The 13600-nt window shown below is 32.8% G+C and overlaps 1 protein-coding gene across 1 annotated transcript; it reads right to left on the minus strand.

Moving 5' to 3' along the window:
* Window positions 1-1230: 1230 nt before the first annotated feature.
* Window positions 1231-8468, minus strand: LOC123558539 (glycine receptor subunit alpha-2-like). Its single transcript, XM_045350412.2, has 9 exons — window positions 8464-8468; window positions 7994-8058; window positions 6564-6640; window positions 5852-6078; window positions 5483-5565; window positions 4588-4719; window positions 3216-3445; window positions 2812-2970; window positions 1231-1422 (listed from the first exon to the last, which is right to left on the minus strand). The coding sequence occupies exons 1-9, from the start codon at window positions 8466-8468 to the stop codon at window positions 1231-1233; spliced, it is 1170 nt and encodes a 389-aa protein (XP_045206347.2).
* Window positions 8469-13600: the final 5132 nt, after the last annotated feature.

Below are 13600 nucleotides of genomic sequence, written 5' to 3' on the forward strand. Positions count from 1 at the left end.
TGCTGACGCCAAGGCGGGTGCAGTAGATCTTCTTTTTCTTTGAAAAGTCGAGCTAAAGATGAAGTGCCACAATAGTAGACCGTTAGACCATAATTGATCTGTTTTAATCCATTATGTTGCAATGTCTTGAACTTGCATTGTTCTATATCTGTGTTACATTCTCTACCTCCTTGGATGGTTTTGTGTTTGCATGCACGATACACACCATAAGATCGTGTCACTTTATTTAACACCAATTTAAATAACACATAGTCATACTATGTGAGTTAATTTGGCTGTAGAATCCAGATCACATGTCTTCTTAACGTTTGTAGCTAGCTACGGATTTATATTTTATTGCTATATATGTTAACAAAATTCAGAGAAAGACAGATCTGAAATTAAAAATAAAACAATAGGTTGCGACTAAGTTCTGTCAACACTAGCAGTCGATCCTCCCCAGATTTTGAACACTATATAAGGTGTTAATAAAATTCGTTTGTACAATGTTAAATCATATTAACTTGGAGCCAAATTCCAACCTCCACTGACACAGCTTATAGCCACATCAACAATTCCGACCAATTTGATAAATAAACTACCGCCACTGCAAATTAAACTGCTAACAAATGGGATATCGGTACTGCTGATAACAGCATTGATTTAGTGATTATAAAGACATTACAAAAGACACTTTGTACAACACCATTATGAACATATAATACAAGTCAAAAGATGTCCTGCAGTTAGAAGTTATACAGACCAGAAATCGTTATGGAGGTATGTTTGACCAATAAGCCTAAACAGTAACTTATGGGTGAATAGCGTGTTCGTTTTTTTATCATGCCATTTCGCTTTAGTTTAGTATTAAAATATTCGCGATTGTTTTTCGGATCGTTTTCCGGAAAATTACGGACACTGACGAAAATGGAATAAATTTTCAAAATAAAAGCAATAGTTTATTGCTGTTTATAAACAATTATATTTAAAACAGAATTCAAACCTAATATTTACTACTATTAATAAATTGTTGCCTAAAAATTACCTATGCCAGCTATATTGCAAAAACGCGTTCCATAAATGCGATTAGCCAATCGCATATCGGTAAAAAATCACGTAAAAATACCCATGTGCTACACTACTTGTTGCGTTCCAATATACCTGCGGCCTAAATTAATAGTCTGTACATGGTACGTTTCCTTTCGACTGGGCTAAAATGATTTCTGAAGTCCACATCATGAAAAGACATTTTCAGTTAATATCTTGGGAATTTGAGAATAAGTACAAATAAAAGGTCCAGTATATAATGTTGAATATCACAAACGCTGCAGGGAATATAACACGTGAAATTTTGTCAGCACGACGAGCTCGCCCCATAGTGGTTAACCGCTCCATCTTGAAGCAGGCAAACATTGATCCATTGAATTTTTCAGGTTTGTGCTCCTGAAATATTGAAAAAGATATTGAAAAAGATAAACACAATATTTGAGAAAGATTGTTACAATGAAACGCACTTTTGAAACTCTATAGATTTTCGGCATATACCAACTTCTTCCTAATGCCATTGCCATGTTGAGCTTACATATGAATATAAACATTTTCGATTACAACCTCTTTATCAACGCCAGGGGAAATACGAAGCTCATTTCCCTTATCAAATCTAACAATTTGTCTTGCAAGAATTGAGACCTCACTTTCCCACCTATGAGTTTTCAAAGCAAGAAGTATCTTTAAAAAGCTACCCGGCTACATTAGTCAGTGCACCCACTTTAAGCTACGAAACGTGCATGCACTCTGCACTTTTACATATGATCGGGTATTTTATAAAGCAATACAAAATGTTGTTTTTAAATAAATAAAAGTAAAATTTTCATGTTTTTCTATGTAGAACATATTTTACAGAACACATTATTTACATCATAATTATATTAATCATAATCTAGGCAACTTTGACAAAAATATAACTAAAAAGGAGGGGCTGAAAACTGGGTGATGAAATGAATAATTTGAAATCGTCAAGTGATACCAAATGAACAAAATGGGACGAGTTGACTGGAGCACGTGTTGACTAGGGCACGAGTTGACTAAATCGTTTACGGGAGATCACTCTGTATCAGAGTGGCAGAGTTGGCAGGTTTGTAGTCGAATTCACTATCGAGGGGATTCAAGTTTATGACGCACTAAGCTATTCCCACGGCAGTCTTGCAACGGATTATACTGTTTAACAAACAGCTTAGAGTACCTGCACACCCCTTAAGAAAATATTATCTATTACATTCGAAAACCAGTGGATATTTACAGGAAATAAAGTTGAATTCAAAATACTGGCTGCTTGCGACAGGAAAAGAAAACGGTAGAGTTAAGCATATCGTTTCTCCAGCAAGGGTCTATATCTTCTATACGCGTTTGTGCATGTTTCGGCACAAAAAAACATGAAAGTCAACGGACCACCATATTGTCGGAAAACAAATTCACCAAGTATAATAAGTTTCGGGCAAAATTCTAAACCTTGGTCCAAGCAATGTCCAAACAATTCTATAACACAACTCACTGCCTCGGGTAAGATTTTCTTCCACAACGCATGGGAGTGGTAGATTTTTTTTATCTTTCAGCCCATTATAAAATGTTGACTGTCTATAATGTTATCGGCTACCACAGGCGCGACATAATTACCTTCAATATAATTAGCATAAATACAAAACTACCTAATTGACAAATGTACACGTGCCCTTCCACAATTACTCAAAGAAATATCACTTTGTGGATATATCTATCCCTAAGAACATAATACTTTTTAAAGAAGTGAGACAATTAAAAGCAGCGTGTATTCACATTGTCTCTGGTGTGATCTCTTCCTTTTGCTTCTCCATTTACGCAACTATCATCTGGATTCCTTCGGCTTTCAACCCTTTCCAAAACATTAACGTATGCAAATTCAATGAGACTCAAAAACACAAAAGTAATGCATGCTGCCATGTACACATCTATTGCCTGAAATGAGAAGGTAAAACTGTTCAATCCTCGTTTTGTCAATTCCTTGATTTTAAATAGTATTAAAAAAAGATTCCCAAATACTTCGCATCGTTCCAATTTTTTTTTTTATTGTCTGCGTGTAGTAATATCTAAAATCACATAACGATTATTCAAAATATAAATCATAAAAGTGCTTAACCGCTTATTAAAAACGTGTGCAAATCCTATATCATCCATCTTATGAAATAGGCAGTACTATTTACTTTTATATACGACACACGTGGAAGGTTTGCACGTGCTCCTGAGCTCTGCGTAGTCATAGTGAGTACTGTTAACAATCCCAAAGAAATTCGAGCTGGAGTCGCATCGCAGTCAAGCCAGAAGTTTACCCAGGAAAGTAAAACGGTAAGAATACTTGGCACGTAAATCTGCACAAGATGATACTCATAATTTCTTTCCAAGTGAAATTCTACGCCAATACAAGGGTACACAACTGAAAGCAATGAAATATCGTTAACCTTTTTTTCCCAAATGAAACGCATAAGTGACTTTGAAGATAACACATCGGAATACATGAAGAACAGCTTTAGTTTCAAGATTGTAGCTTCAATAAAACAAATCCTACAACACAACTGCACATGCAGGTATGTTTAAAATATATGCCCAAACATACACTGATGATGAGGACAAAAATCCACAGCTGAACAATACTTTTGAACGGCCAATGGCAAAACACTACATTTTATTTTAATACTGTAAATTTATTATTACCACTATATTCACAAATTAAAGGAGAGTAAAAACAAAAGCTTTTTACCTGCATGTAAACACATAAAACACACAGGTTGGTTCCAAAACACAGTCATACGTAAATTAATATCATTTTTTTTTCTCGTTATACAATGTTGTTCGTATGAAATATCTTCTAACTTTTTAAATGAAATCTTGAAGTGCAAAATATATTCTTCAAAACAACTGACCTTTTAAATATGTGTTTCCTGCCTTTTCCTGGGTAATTCAATATAAACAAATTACCTGTTTTGTTCTATGAGGTGGAAATTTTCAGCATTAAAATTCACTCAAAAGAAAATTCCGAAGAAAATAACTTATGTTATTACTGTGACCTATTTAGTTTGTGATTAGGTTTAAAGTCATAACAGTGCAAAGTAGGTTAACTTTTTCAACTTTTGGACGTATGGGAAGACCGCAGATGCTAGCCTCGTTACAGTTTTAGGCTTAGGCCGGCTCCGCATGGGTAGAATCACCGACCTCTCTTAATCCAGCTGGCTAGCTTCTTCACATGACGAATTCAATGCCAAATCATGGTTTTGAACCCATATCAATGGCCGACATTAAGCTCAAAGTCAGCAACCTTAGTAATTCAGTTACAGACGATGCAGTCACTTATTTAAGAGAAATGAGCCACACCATGAGAAAACCAACATAGTGCGTTTCCGACCAGCATGGATAGAGACCAGCCTGCGCTGTTCGCTTTCAAAGCCTATTGCAATTAGAGAAACCGTTAGCGAACAGCATGGATCCTGACCAGACGGCGCGGATGCGCAGGCTGATCTTGATACATGCTGGTCGCCGACGCACTATGTTGGTTTTCTCATGGTGCGGCTCATATCTTACTGCCGTAATAGTCTTTCTCGCAACCGTACGGTCTGATTTTCGTCAATGAAAACTGGGGAAATTCTATATCCTTTGCTAAAGTAACTGGGTTTTCACTCCAGACAAATGTTAACATTTCTGTATTGTGTCCATCTGCAACAAATAATAATAAAAACATTAATGTTACAATTCTTCGTTAAATCAATTTCTATTTAAAACTAATTCATCTGGACCTCTGCTTAGTCTACATAATACTTTTCCATATTTTTTTTCCACTCCCATGTTTGTTTCATATAATTGCATCATATAAAATGCAAGCTGTACACGAGTACTATTTTTAAGAACAAATACATTTTATACATTTACTATGCAATACATTTTGTTTCTCCTGTCCGAAGAAATGAAAAAAATATTTATACGTTATCGCGAGGTTTAATATTCGTGAAATTGTAAAAATGGTATCTTGCTTGAATTTAGATTTTACTAATGGTGAATATTTACGCGAGGATTAATTTTCGCGATTTGTAGGGCCTCGCGAATATAGCGTAATTTAAACCCTTGCGAAAATTTGTGTTTTTACAAAGTAGTTCAGTTGACGACATTCAAGCTTTTTACGGTAAATCATTTTATAACACGTTTGGCGTCACATTTTATTAATTCATTAAACTCGTTTGATAAATTCAATATGAAAAGACACTCATGTAATATCATTTATTTAAGCAAGAGATGGAGTCTCGTCTAGGTAGAACGATTCTTAAGATCACGGACAGTGCAAGACCCGAAACGACAGAGGTTGGAAGCAACACAAGATTTGACCTTATTACCCTTGCATACATATACGACATCTGAGTTACAAAATTTCTAACTTTAGAAATAGAAGCATAACTAGAAACTCTAAAGCGGTTTCAAAACTTACAGCTTTCAACTTCAAAGTTACATGATTGTTTATCGAACGGGTATGTCCTCAACTGCATTTTACATGAAAATACACCAGTCACTCTGCATTTGAAATAATGTTAAAATTTTATTACATATACATAAAAGTACAGTTTATTTTGACCTTTCCAACGTGATTATAATACATGTTTGCTTTAAATGGATGAAAAATGATATTTATTAAATATATAGTACTATTTCTTAAGTACTTTTACTTGAATCATACTTTGAGATCGTGTCTCTCCTTTGCAATAACGTATTCAATTATATATGTATAAGTCAATTTAGAATTAATTTAAGTTATGATTATTGTACTGCAAGACAAAAAAGAAAAAAAAATACATTGTACCTTGCACTGTACTGTACGGTTCCATCGGGATAAATATGCATTAACTTGTTTGGTACCGTGACCTCATGAAAGTCTGACTCTTTCTCGTTCAATATATACATGTCTGGTATCCAAATGTTCTCAAAGAGAGAATTGTCGAGAACAATTCTAGACAGGTTCAGTGTGTTTGTATATTGCAAACGGTCATCGACCCAGCGTCCTCTTAGAAACATACTCATAGAATAGTCCTAGAAAACAATTTAAGCTGTATCATAAATTTAACGAAGGAAGAACCAATAACAGGCAAAGTCACATTCAAGGAACTTAGTCACTAACGCATGTTTCAAATTCACAATTAACCTGTGGTTATAATGCTATTTAAAGTCTAATACATATTATAAGGTAGCCAAGCCGTAATCTGAATTTTCTAACTTTTCACTTTCTTTATTGTTGTGTAGTTGTGGTATCCGCGAATTGTTACACCGCTAAATATTTTAAAGAAAACAAAATGTGTTACAGTTTTGGTAAATCGAAGCAGCCAACTTTATTTGTTGTAAAATAATCTAGGAGTACTTTTGGGTGTACATTTCGGAAGTTTATCTGAATCGAATTTGTGCTATGATTTCTCGGGCTAAAATGAAAGCAATTTTCAATGGTATGAACAATATGTGTAAACATTCAATAAATGTTTCAGTTGTAAATTGAGATAATGAGATATTTCAATATTGCTTACCATGTTTATTTCACTTATAGAAAACATAGACTTTATATACATATTGACAACCACCTTCACTTGTCTTTCATTATGATCTGTAAACAAACAAATAAGAATTATAGATATATTGTATGTTTATTGCTCTTTTCGACTTCAGATTATTGCTCAATCGTAATTAGAATATAAAAGTTAAGATTGAAGCCTTACGATTATGACAAATATTTTTGCTGTAAATGGTAACACTTGTTCGATATAATGAACATTGTAGGGTTAACGCACGTTTTGCCGTGTAACAACATCTGTAAAATCTTAAGACGAGCCCTTAGGGCGAGTGTACCAACATAGCCCGAGGGATTCTGCAAATGTTGTTTCACAACACAAACGTGTGTTATCACTATTCTTGCATAAAACACGACTAAAGTGAAAGGAATATATCTAAAAATACAAGACTATTTGTCTGACATAAGTCGATCGAAGTCGATCGTTTCAGGTTGCTATAGATACATGTTTCATTTATGCATTTTCAGGGCCTGCAATTAACAGTACATATTTTATACATTTCGAGCGGACATTTACAAGTGCAGCAGTAATTTCTTTAATATAAAATATATGTTGCATAGATGTGTAAAGTAGAAAGAAACATTTTTGAAAGTTTTAGTGTAAGATTTAAAGTAAGAATGTCAACATTCTCGATTCAAATTGATTTTAAAAACGATTTTTTCTAAATATTGTTTCAGGGATTAAATCGCGACTTTGCGTCAAACACACGCAATAATACAATAATACGGAACGTCAACGCAGTTGTGTATCAAGAGAGGAAGCACCTAATGCAAGTTGAACGATTAACTTAAACTGACTCGATGTCCATTTTTTGTTTACTTTGGACCTGGAACAGCATATCGAAAACCTCCACCAACAGCGCGTGCTCACGTGAATCTCTTTGTTTGTACACGTTTTTCCCCTGTTTGTGCATTCCCGAAATCGGCAAAAAACAAAGGTGTTTTTTTCTTTTTTTGCAAGCATAACGCATTTTGCAACAGGCGGATTAAACGTTAGTTGCAACGTTTAACGATCATACTTCTATAAACCATAAAGAGTTACATTAAACTGACATTGATATTCTGATCGCGTGGCGTAACTTTAAATAAGGAAAAAAACGTGTATGTGGGTCGTATAGTATAACGTTTAGCGAGTATAGTAATTTTCACCGCATAGCGTAAAGCCCTATAATACATTTCGCAGGTATTATAACAATTTAAGGTACTGAATGTTATTACAGATACTAAATATTAAATATCAATAAAGGTTAAGTTGAACCAGAATTATTCCAATCATTATTCATATTTATGTTTGCATACATTCTTTTACAAAATAATAAAATATAATAGAATGACACAAGCTACTCGTAAGAAAGATAGAAAGTATAATATTAATCTTTAGAACACTACCTTTATTTTGATTAGGGGGAATTTTCTTGTCGTAGCCATTGAATATCCGTTCCAGGAGAGTGGAACTGAAAACAACAGTATAACTGTTACATTTGTATTCCATTTTCAGTTTTCCTTGTACAAAATGTATCAAGTGATTGCTTTTTTTTGTTGATAGTACTAAATTACAAATATCTTGGAACTTGGTTAATTCTTGAGTACGATATTTTTTGAAAATGTATTTAATTAACGTTCTGTGCGTGCTATGCTTTATGCTACACGGATGTACAAACTTGGTCATCAAGCAAATTCCATAATGGAATTTTGATGTCATCGTAAAAAGATGATGTCATCATAAACAAAACATTGAATTTCTTCAAATTGAATGAAATGTTAACAAAGCATCCTATGTGTAAAATGTACATAAATAAATCGAAGGAACAGTGCGTTAAAGATCTAAAATGCAATATGATTAGAATATTTTAACTTACCACATCTTTTATAACATAAAATAGTTTCGTTTTGCAGATATGTTAACGGTGCGTTTGTAAACATTATCCATAATTTGAATAATCTTCACATTCGGGTATTTGATAACTTACATTGTCTCATTGTGGCTCTCTCCGTAACTAACAACTATTGTCGACGCAAATATACTGACAATAATGAAAACGGTAGCAATTTTCGGTAGCATGATTTTGTCTTCGGTATTTAATATCTACAATACATGAAAACTTATAAAATTCTACGTAAAACGGTCAATTTGCTAGGCAAATAACAAAGATTACTTCAATTCAGTCAAATTAATATCCAAATATTACAAAATTAAAACCATCGGAAATTTGATATAATTATGTATGGAAAAATGAAAAAAAGCAATTCAGAACGAAACACAATTTATTTTATTCTACAAAATTTATTTCCATGAATGAATAAGCAGGAAAAGTAAGCTGTCATTATTTTTTTTCAAAAGTACTCGCAAATATTGTAATATTATTTTTACAATTGCAGAAACTAGAAAGGTATACAGTTTTTATCAAGATGCAACCGTGTGCCGCGACTTAAATGTAAACAAATGACGCAGAGTGAATCCTTTCTAACACGTATACCATAAATAAAATATGTGCATCAAACTCGGCTAAAGCGCAATTTTGTATTGCAAGAGAACGGTCCTTGATTCCAATTAAAATCACTCTAGCATTTGTATAAAGCAATTAGTAGCTGTGATAAATTATAATCATAGTCAAGGTAAATATCCTTATATACATATATACGCCTTATACTGACCCAAAGAGCTAAGTAAACCCACCTTTCTAACATTTGTGTTATTTTTGTCGGACGTAAGACATATTTTTGCCTAAATCCCCAAAGATTATCTATCCGTTTTATGAAATAATGTTTTATAGAGAAAGAACACTTATAATTAATATAATAACACTAATAAAATATATACATGTATATGCAAGTAGATTTTACAAGCATTGTAATGCACAAACTACTGAGAATGAAGAACATTTCATTTTTCTCTGTCATAGGTACGAAAACATACCGTCTTCTCTTTTCAACAATCTAGATGTAGCAGTATCTTCAAATTTTCCAGAAAATGATCTGGGTAATACCCCTTTTTTTAACAGATAGAAATATTTTTAATGTTGGGAAGCTACAGGCCACCTAGTTCACTTGTCAATTTAACGTGCTAAATATAGATTATGGTTAGAAACATTTTATTTATCAGTGTACTATACATGTATTTGTTATTTATAAGTATTTCGATTACCTTACAGAAATGTTTAATATTTCTAAAAAGTATTGAAACAAAGGCACAACTGAAAATATTTAGCTAATGACATTTCAGAAAGCCGTTATACGTCAATTTAAATATTTAACAAAGCATAAACATAGAAAAGCTGGAACAAATAAAGACGAAAAATGATCATTATTCATTATGAATAAATTACGCGACACTGTTACGTTGCATATGTAGAAATGAGCTTGTCATAACTGATATTGGAATATTTTGAGAACTTTAAACTGAACTGAATTCCTTCGAAGCATTTATCAACTGCCATAATTGATATTGGAATATTTTGAGAACTTTAAACTGAACTGAAATACTTTGAATCACTTATTAACTGTCATAATTGATATTGAAATATTTTGAGAACTTTAAACTGAATTGAATGCCTTCGAAGCATTTTATTAAATGAAAAGCTGATCACATGCATTTCACAAATTATTTATCTTAAAATGCATTTAAACAGATATCAAATATCATTATAATTCAGAATATATAACATATTCGCAAAATGTGAATAAAACCCAAAGTTACACATATTACATCCAATCCTGTCTACAACAGTATCCTTTTTATATTAATTCACGTAGCAAAACGCTGACTTATTTTTCTTCTCTGGATCCCCACGACTATTTTCCTCAGATATTTACCTATACGCCGAGATCAAGAAGTCAATCAGATCGATTTGTTTCTGTTAAGTTTCATATAATGAATAGCCATTTCCAGTTCTTTAAAGTAAAAATAAATTAGTAAAACATGGCAGACAAAGTGAAAGTAATTTCCCTTTGGATGCAAGTCCATTTTCTTTGATCCTTATCTTTAAGCTTGATGTCTAAAATGTTTCGTTTTTGCTTTCATGATTCAATCGATTAATTGGAAAAACTTAATTGCTTCATACTTAATTAATTGCAAATTATGTGCATTATGCAAAATAAGCATGATACGGCATTGCTAATCAGATTTTGGTCAACTAAGGGATTTGTTCAAAACTTTAACAGTTAATAATTTATACTTATTTGTGTTCACCGAGTTCATAATACATGTTGGAATTCACCGGCAGAATTTTTTCTTTGATTTTACTATGCTAGTTGCCCAACCAAGATTGCATTACTTTTGCATATTTTATAAAGCATAAATTTGATAAACATATTCTGCCTAATGAATAATATGAATATAAGCACAATTGTATTCAATTGGTCAAAGAGTTGCATTGACAATTATCTATTTTTTGCCATTTTCATTTTCTTTAAAAATGCAAGTTTATGAAATAATAATTACATCTCTTTGCCGATCTCGGTTGCGCAACCTAAATCTGAAGGGCTTATTGAGTGATATTTCAACCACTACGCCTGAAGAAGCAACATTTCATTGTGCATAAACCGGTCATGATTTGAACAATGTTGGTAGAGGTCCACTAGACAATGCTACATGTCAAACATCTAAGCTTGTGGTTCAAGACAAGAAGAGTTTTAAAGGTTTTCCCTATACAACTCTATGTAAAACTAAATTTGCCCAAGGGTGGGGCCAATTTCAACCATAACCTTACCATAAACCCTAACCCTAACACTAGAGCGGAGTGATTCCGAATATTTCGATTGTGAATACAAAGTTCATAATTATTCTGAAATCCGTTGCTGCTTGTTTTTATTGTTTTAAACAGTAGTCCTCAGTTGCTCCCACACTCACACAATACCAGGATTATAAAAAGTATATATGGGACTATAAAACTGAACATTCCATTAAAATTTAAAGAAAATAGCCCTTCTTTTAAATATTACATGAAAAGTAATACAAACATACATTTTGGATAGGGATCGAACTCTGTGAAATGGGTTTTATGTTCATTAAATACCAGTAGTAATTCGACTCTGCCCAACCGTTTTCAAAATATATGTGGTTCAATAACCTTAGTCTCACTTTTATTGATGATGCAAAATAAATAAGACGCACTAATTTAGGGTGATTTTGCGATGGTACAATGGCATGAAGACAATCGTCGAATCTCATTTCCTTTTTCAGTATTTGCAGTCGCCTAATAAGCCTGAGATATTGATATCCAGCAAGAAGTAGTTCATGAAATTTCAAAATAATAAATACATGTACTTAATTACAGGTTTCTGTTCGCTTTGTTTGTTGTTTATTAGTTTTAGTCGATGTATAACATAACATTGAAAGCAGATGCTATTTACAAAGAAAGCAGATGATTCAGATGAAACTACTAACATGCAACTTTTATATATTTACACATTTTTTTAAAAGTATTTTGCTCTTTGATGAGAAATTGCAAGCTAAGATTATATTACTGTAACAGTTACTATTAATGGTATTAAAACCGTAAAAATACCTTCTTTTTTCATACAAAATTAATCTATAGATAACACATGACGATACAACATAAACTTTTCAGTCTTTTAACTACATACTGCAATATCCGAAAACGCCATATCATTTTCATATTAGACTTGAGTCGAAAATGTTCATACTTAATTCGTTTTTGACAAGACAATTCCGATTACGAAAGAGTCATTTGGTATTATGTATTTGGTTAAACCTTCCTAATATAGCGTTTTGTCTGCAGACACAGTAAAAAAAAAAGAAACAAAAAAAGAAACAAACAAACAAACAAAATAAAATATAACCCCAAAATTATCAATGACTTTAAAAAACAAACTACAAATAACTTTCTTTTAATTTTTTTTTGTGAACGCAACATACCACTCTGATCTCTTAATTTTAGGTAGAACATTCCAATCTCATGTTCATCGTTTCGGCTAAAAATATGATAAAAAATGTTCTTTATGCACTGAGTTGTTCATTACATTCTAATGATGTACAGAACAACTGTTTTGAAATGTTATAAATGCTTTTCGTTTACAGAAGAAATATTTTGTGAATTAGGAACTAGATCATTTGAAGGGGCCTGCTGAGTCGGAGCGGATAAGGCCACTGACTTTGAATAAATTTCCCGTAGCCGATCTGTGTACAAAACCTAGAATTCTTCATGTGGGTACCTTCAAGTTGGGTATCCCTATCGTCATATGATTTAAATTGCGTCGGTGTGCCTTTGAACAAAACAGAAAATATAATCATTTGATCACTATTGATACAGCTTCATCACCATGGTGCGATTTAACGATGGTCTTGGTTTTGAATGCATGTGCATTACATGCGAAAGGTAAAATACCACTTTGCTGAGTTACAGAATGTTATAAGCACCATTTAGTATTTCGTTACAGCTTTTAATATTTTTGTGCTGGCAAAGTTATATCCTACTAGTGAACTTTAGAAACATCATTTTCAAATTTCCTGCTGTCTAAAATTTAAAAGAAGATCCCCGTTGAAACAAAGAATGCAAACACGGAAATAAGACTAAATACCATTAGTAAGTGTGCAACACGTATCAAATAAGCACCCGCTTAAGCGGAACTCATTCGAAGTAGCTAATGGAGCAAAGGGCCGATGTTGTGTTATTTAGATAAATATAGGAGAAGACCCTTTGCAAGCATAAAATATAATCAGCCAGAATTTATTTTAATCATCTAGCAGACAAAATGGCGCTTTTAATGCAGGCAGGTACAGCTACATTTAAACTAGACATAAGAGCAACAATGTCGGATGTCAATACTTTCCAAACGACGGATAGTCGGCAAACTGACTACTAATACTAGTAACACAAGTACAGTTGCTACATAACTACTTCTATAAATCGCCGGTTCATAGTCTGTGCTTTTTGGCCGGTCTATATTCAACTCATATTTACTGGGCTTATAAGTAAAAAAAGAACAATTAAATGTTAAAAGTCAGTGTTAGATGCCATGTAGAATGACTTGTCT

Source organism: Mercenaria mercenaria, chromosome 5, assembly GCF_021730395.1.
Source record: "Mercenaria mercenaria strain notata chromosome 5, MADL_Memer_1, whole genome shotgun sequence".
Lineage (NCBI taxonomy): Eukaryota > Metazoa > Mollusca > Bivalvia > Venerida > Veneridae > Mercenaria > Mercenaria mercenaria.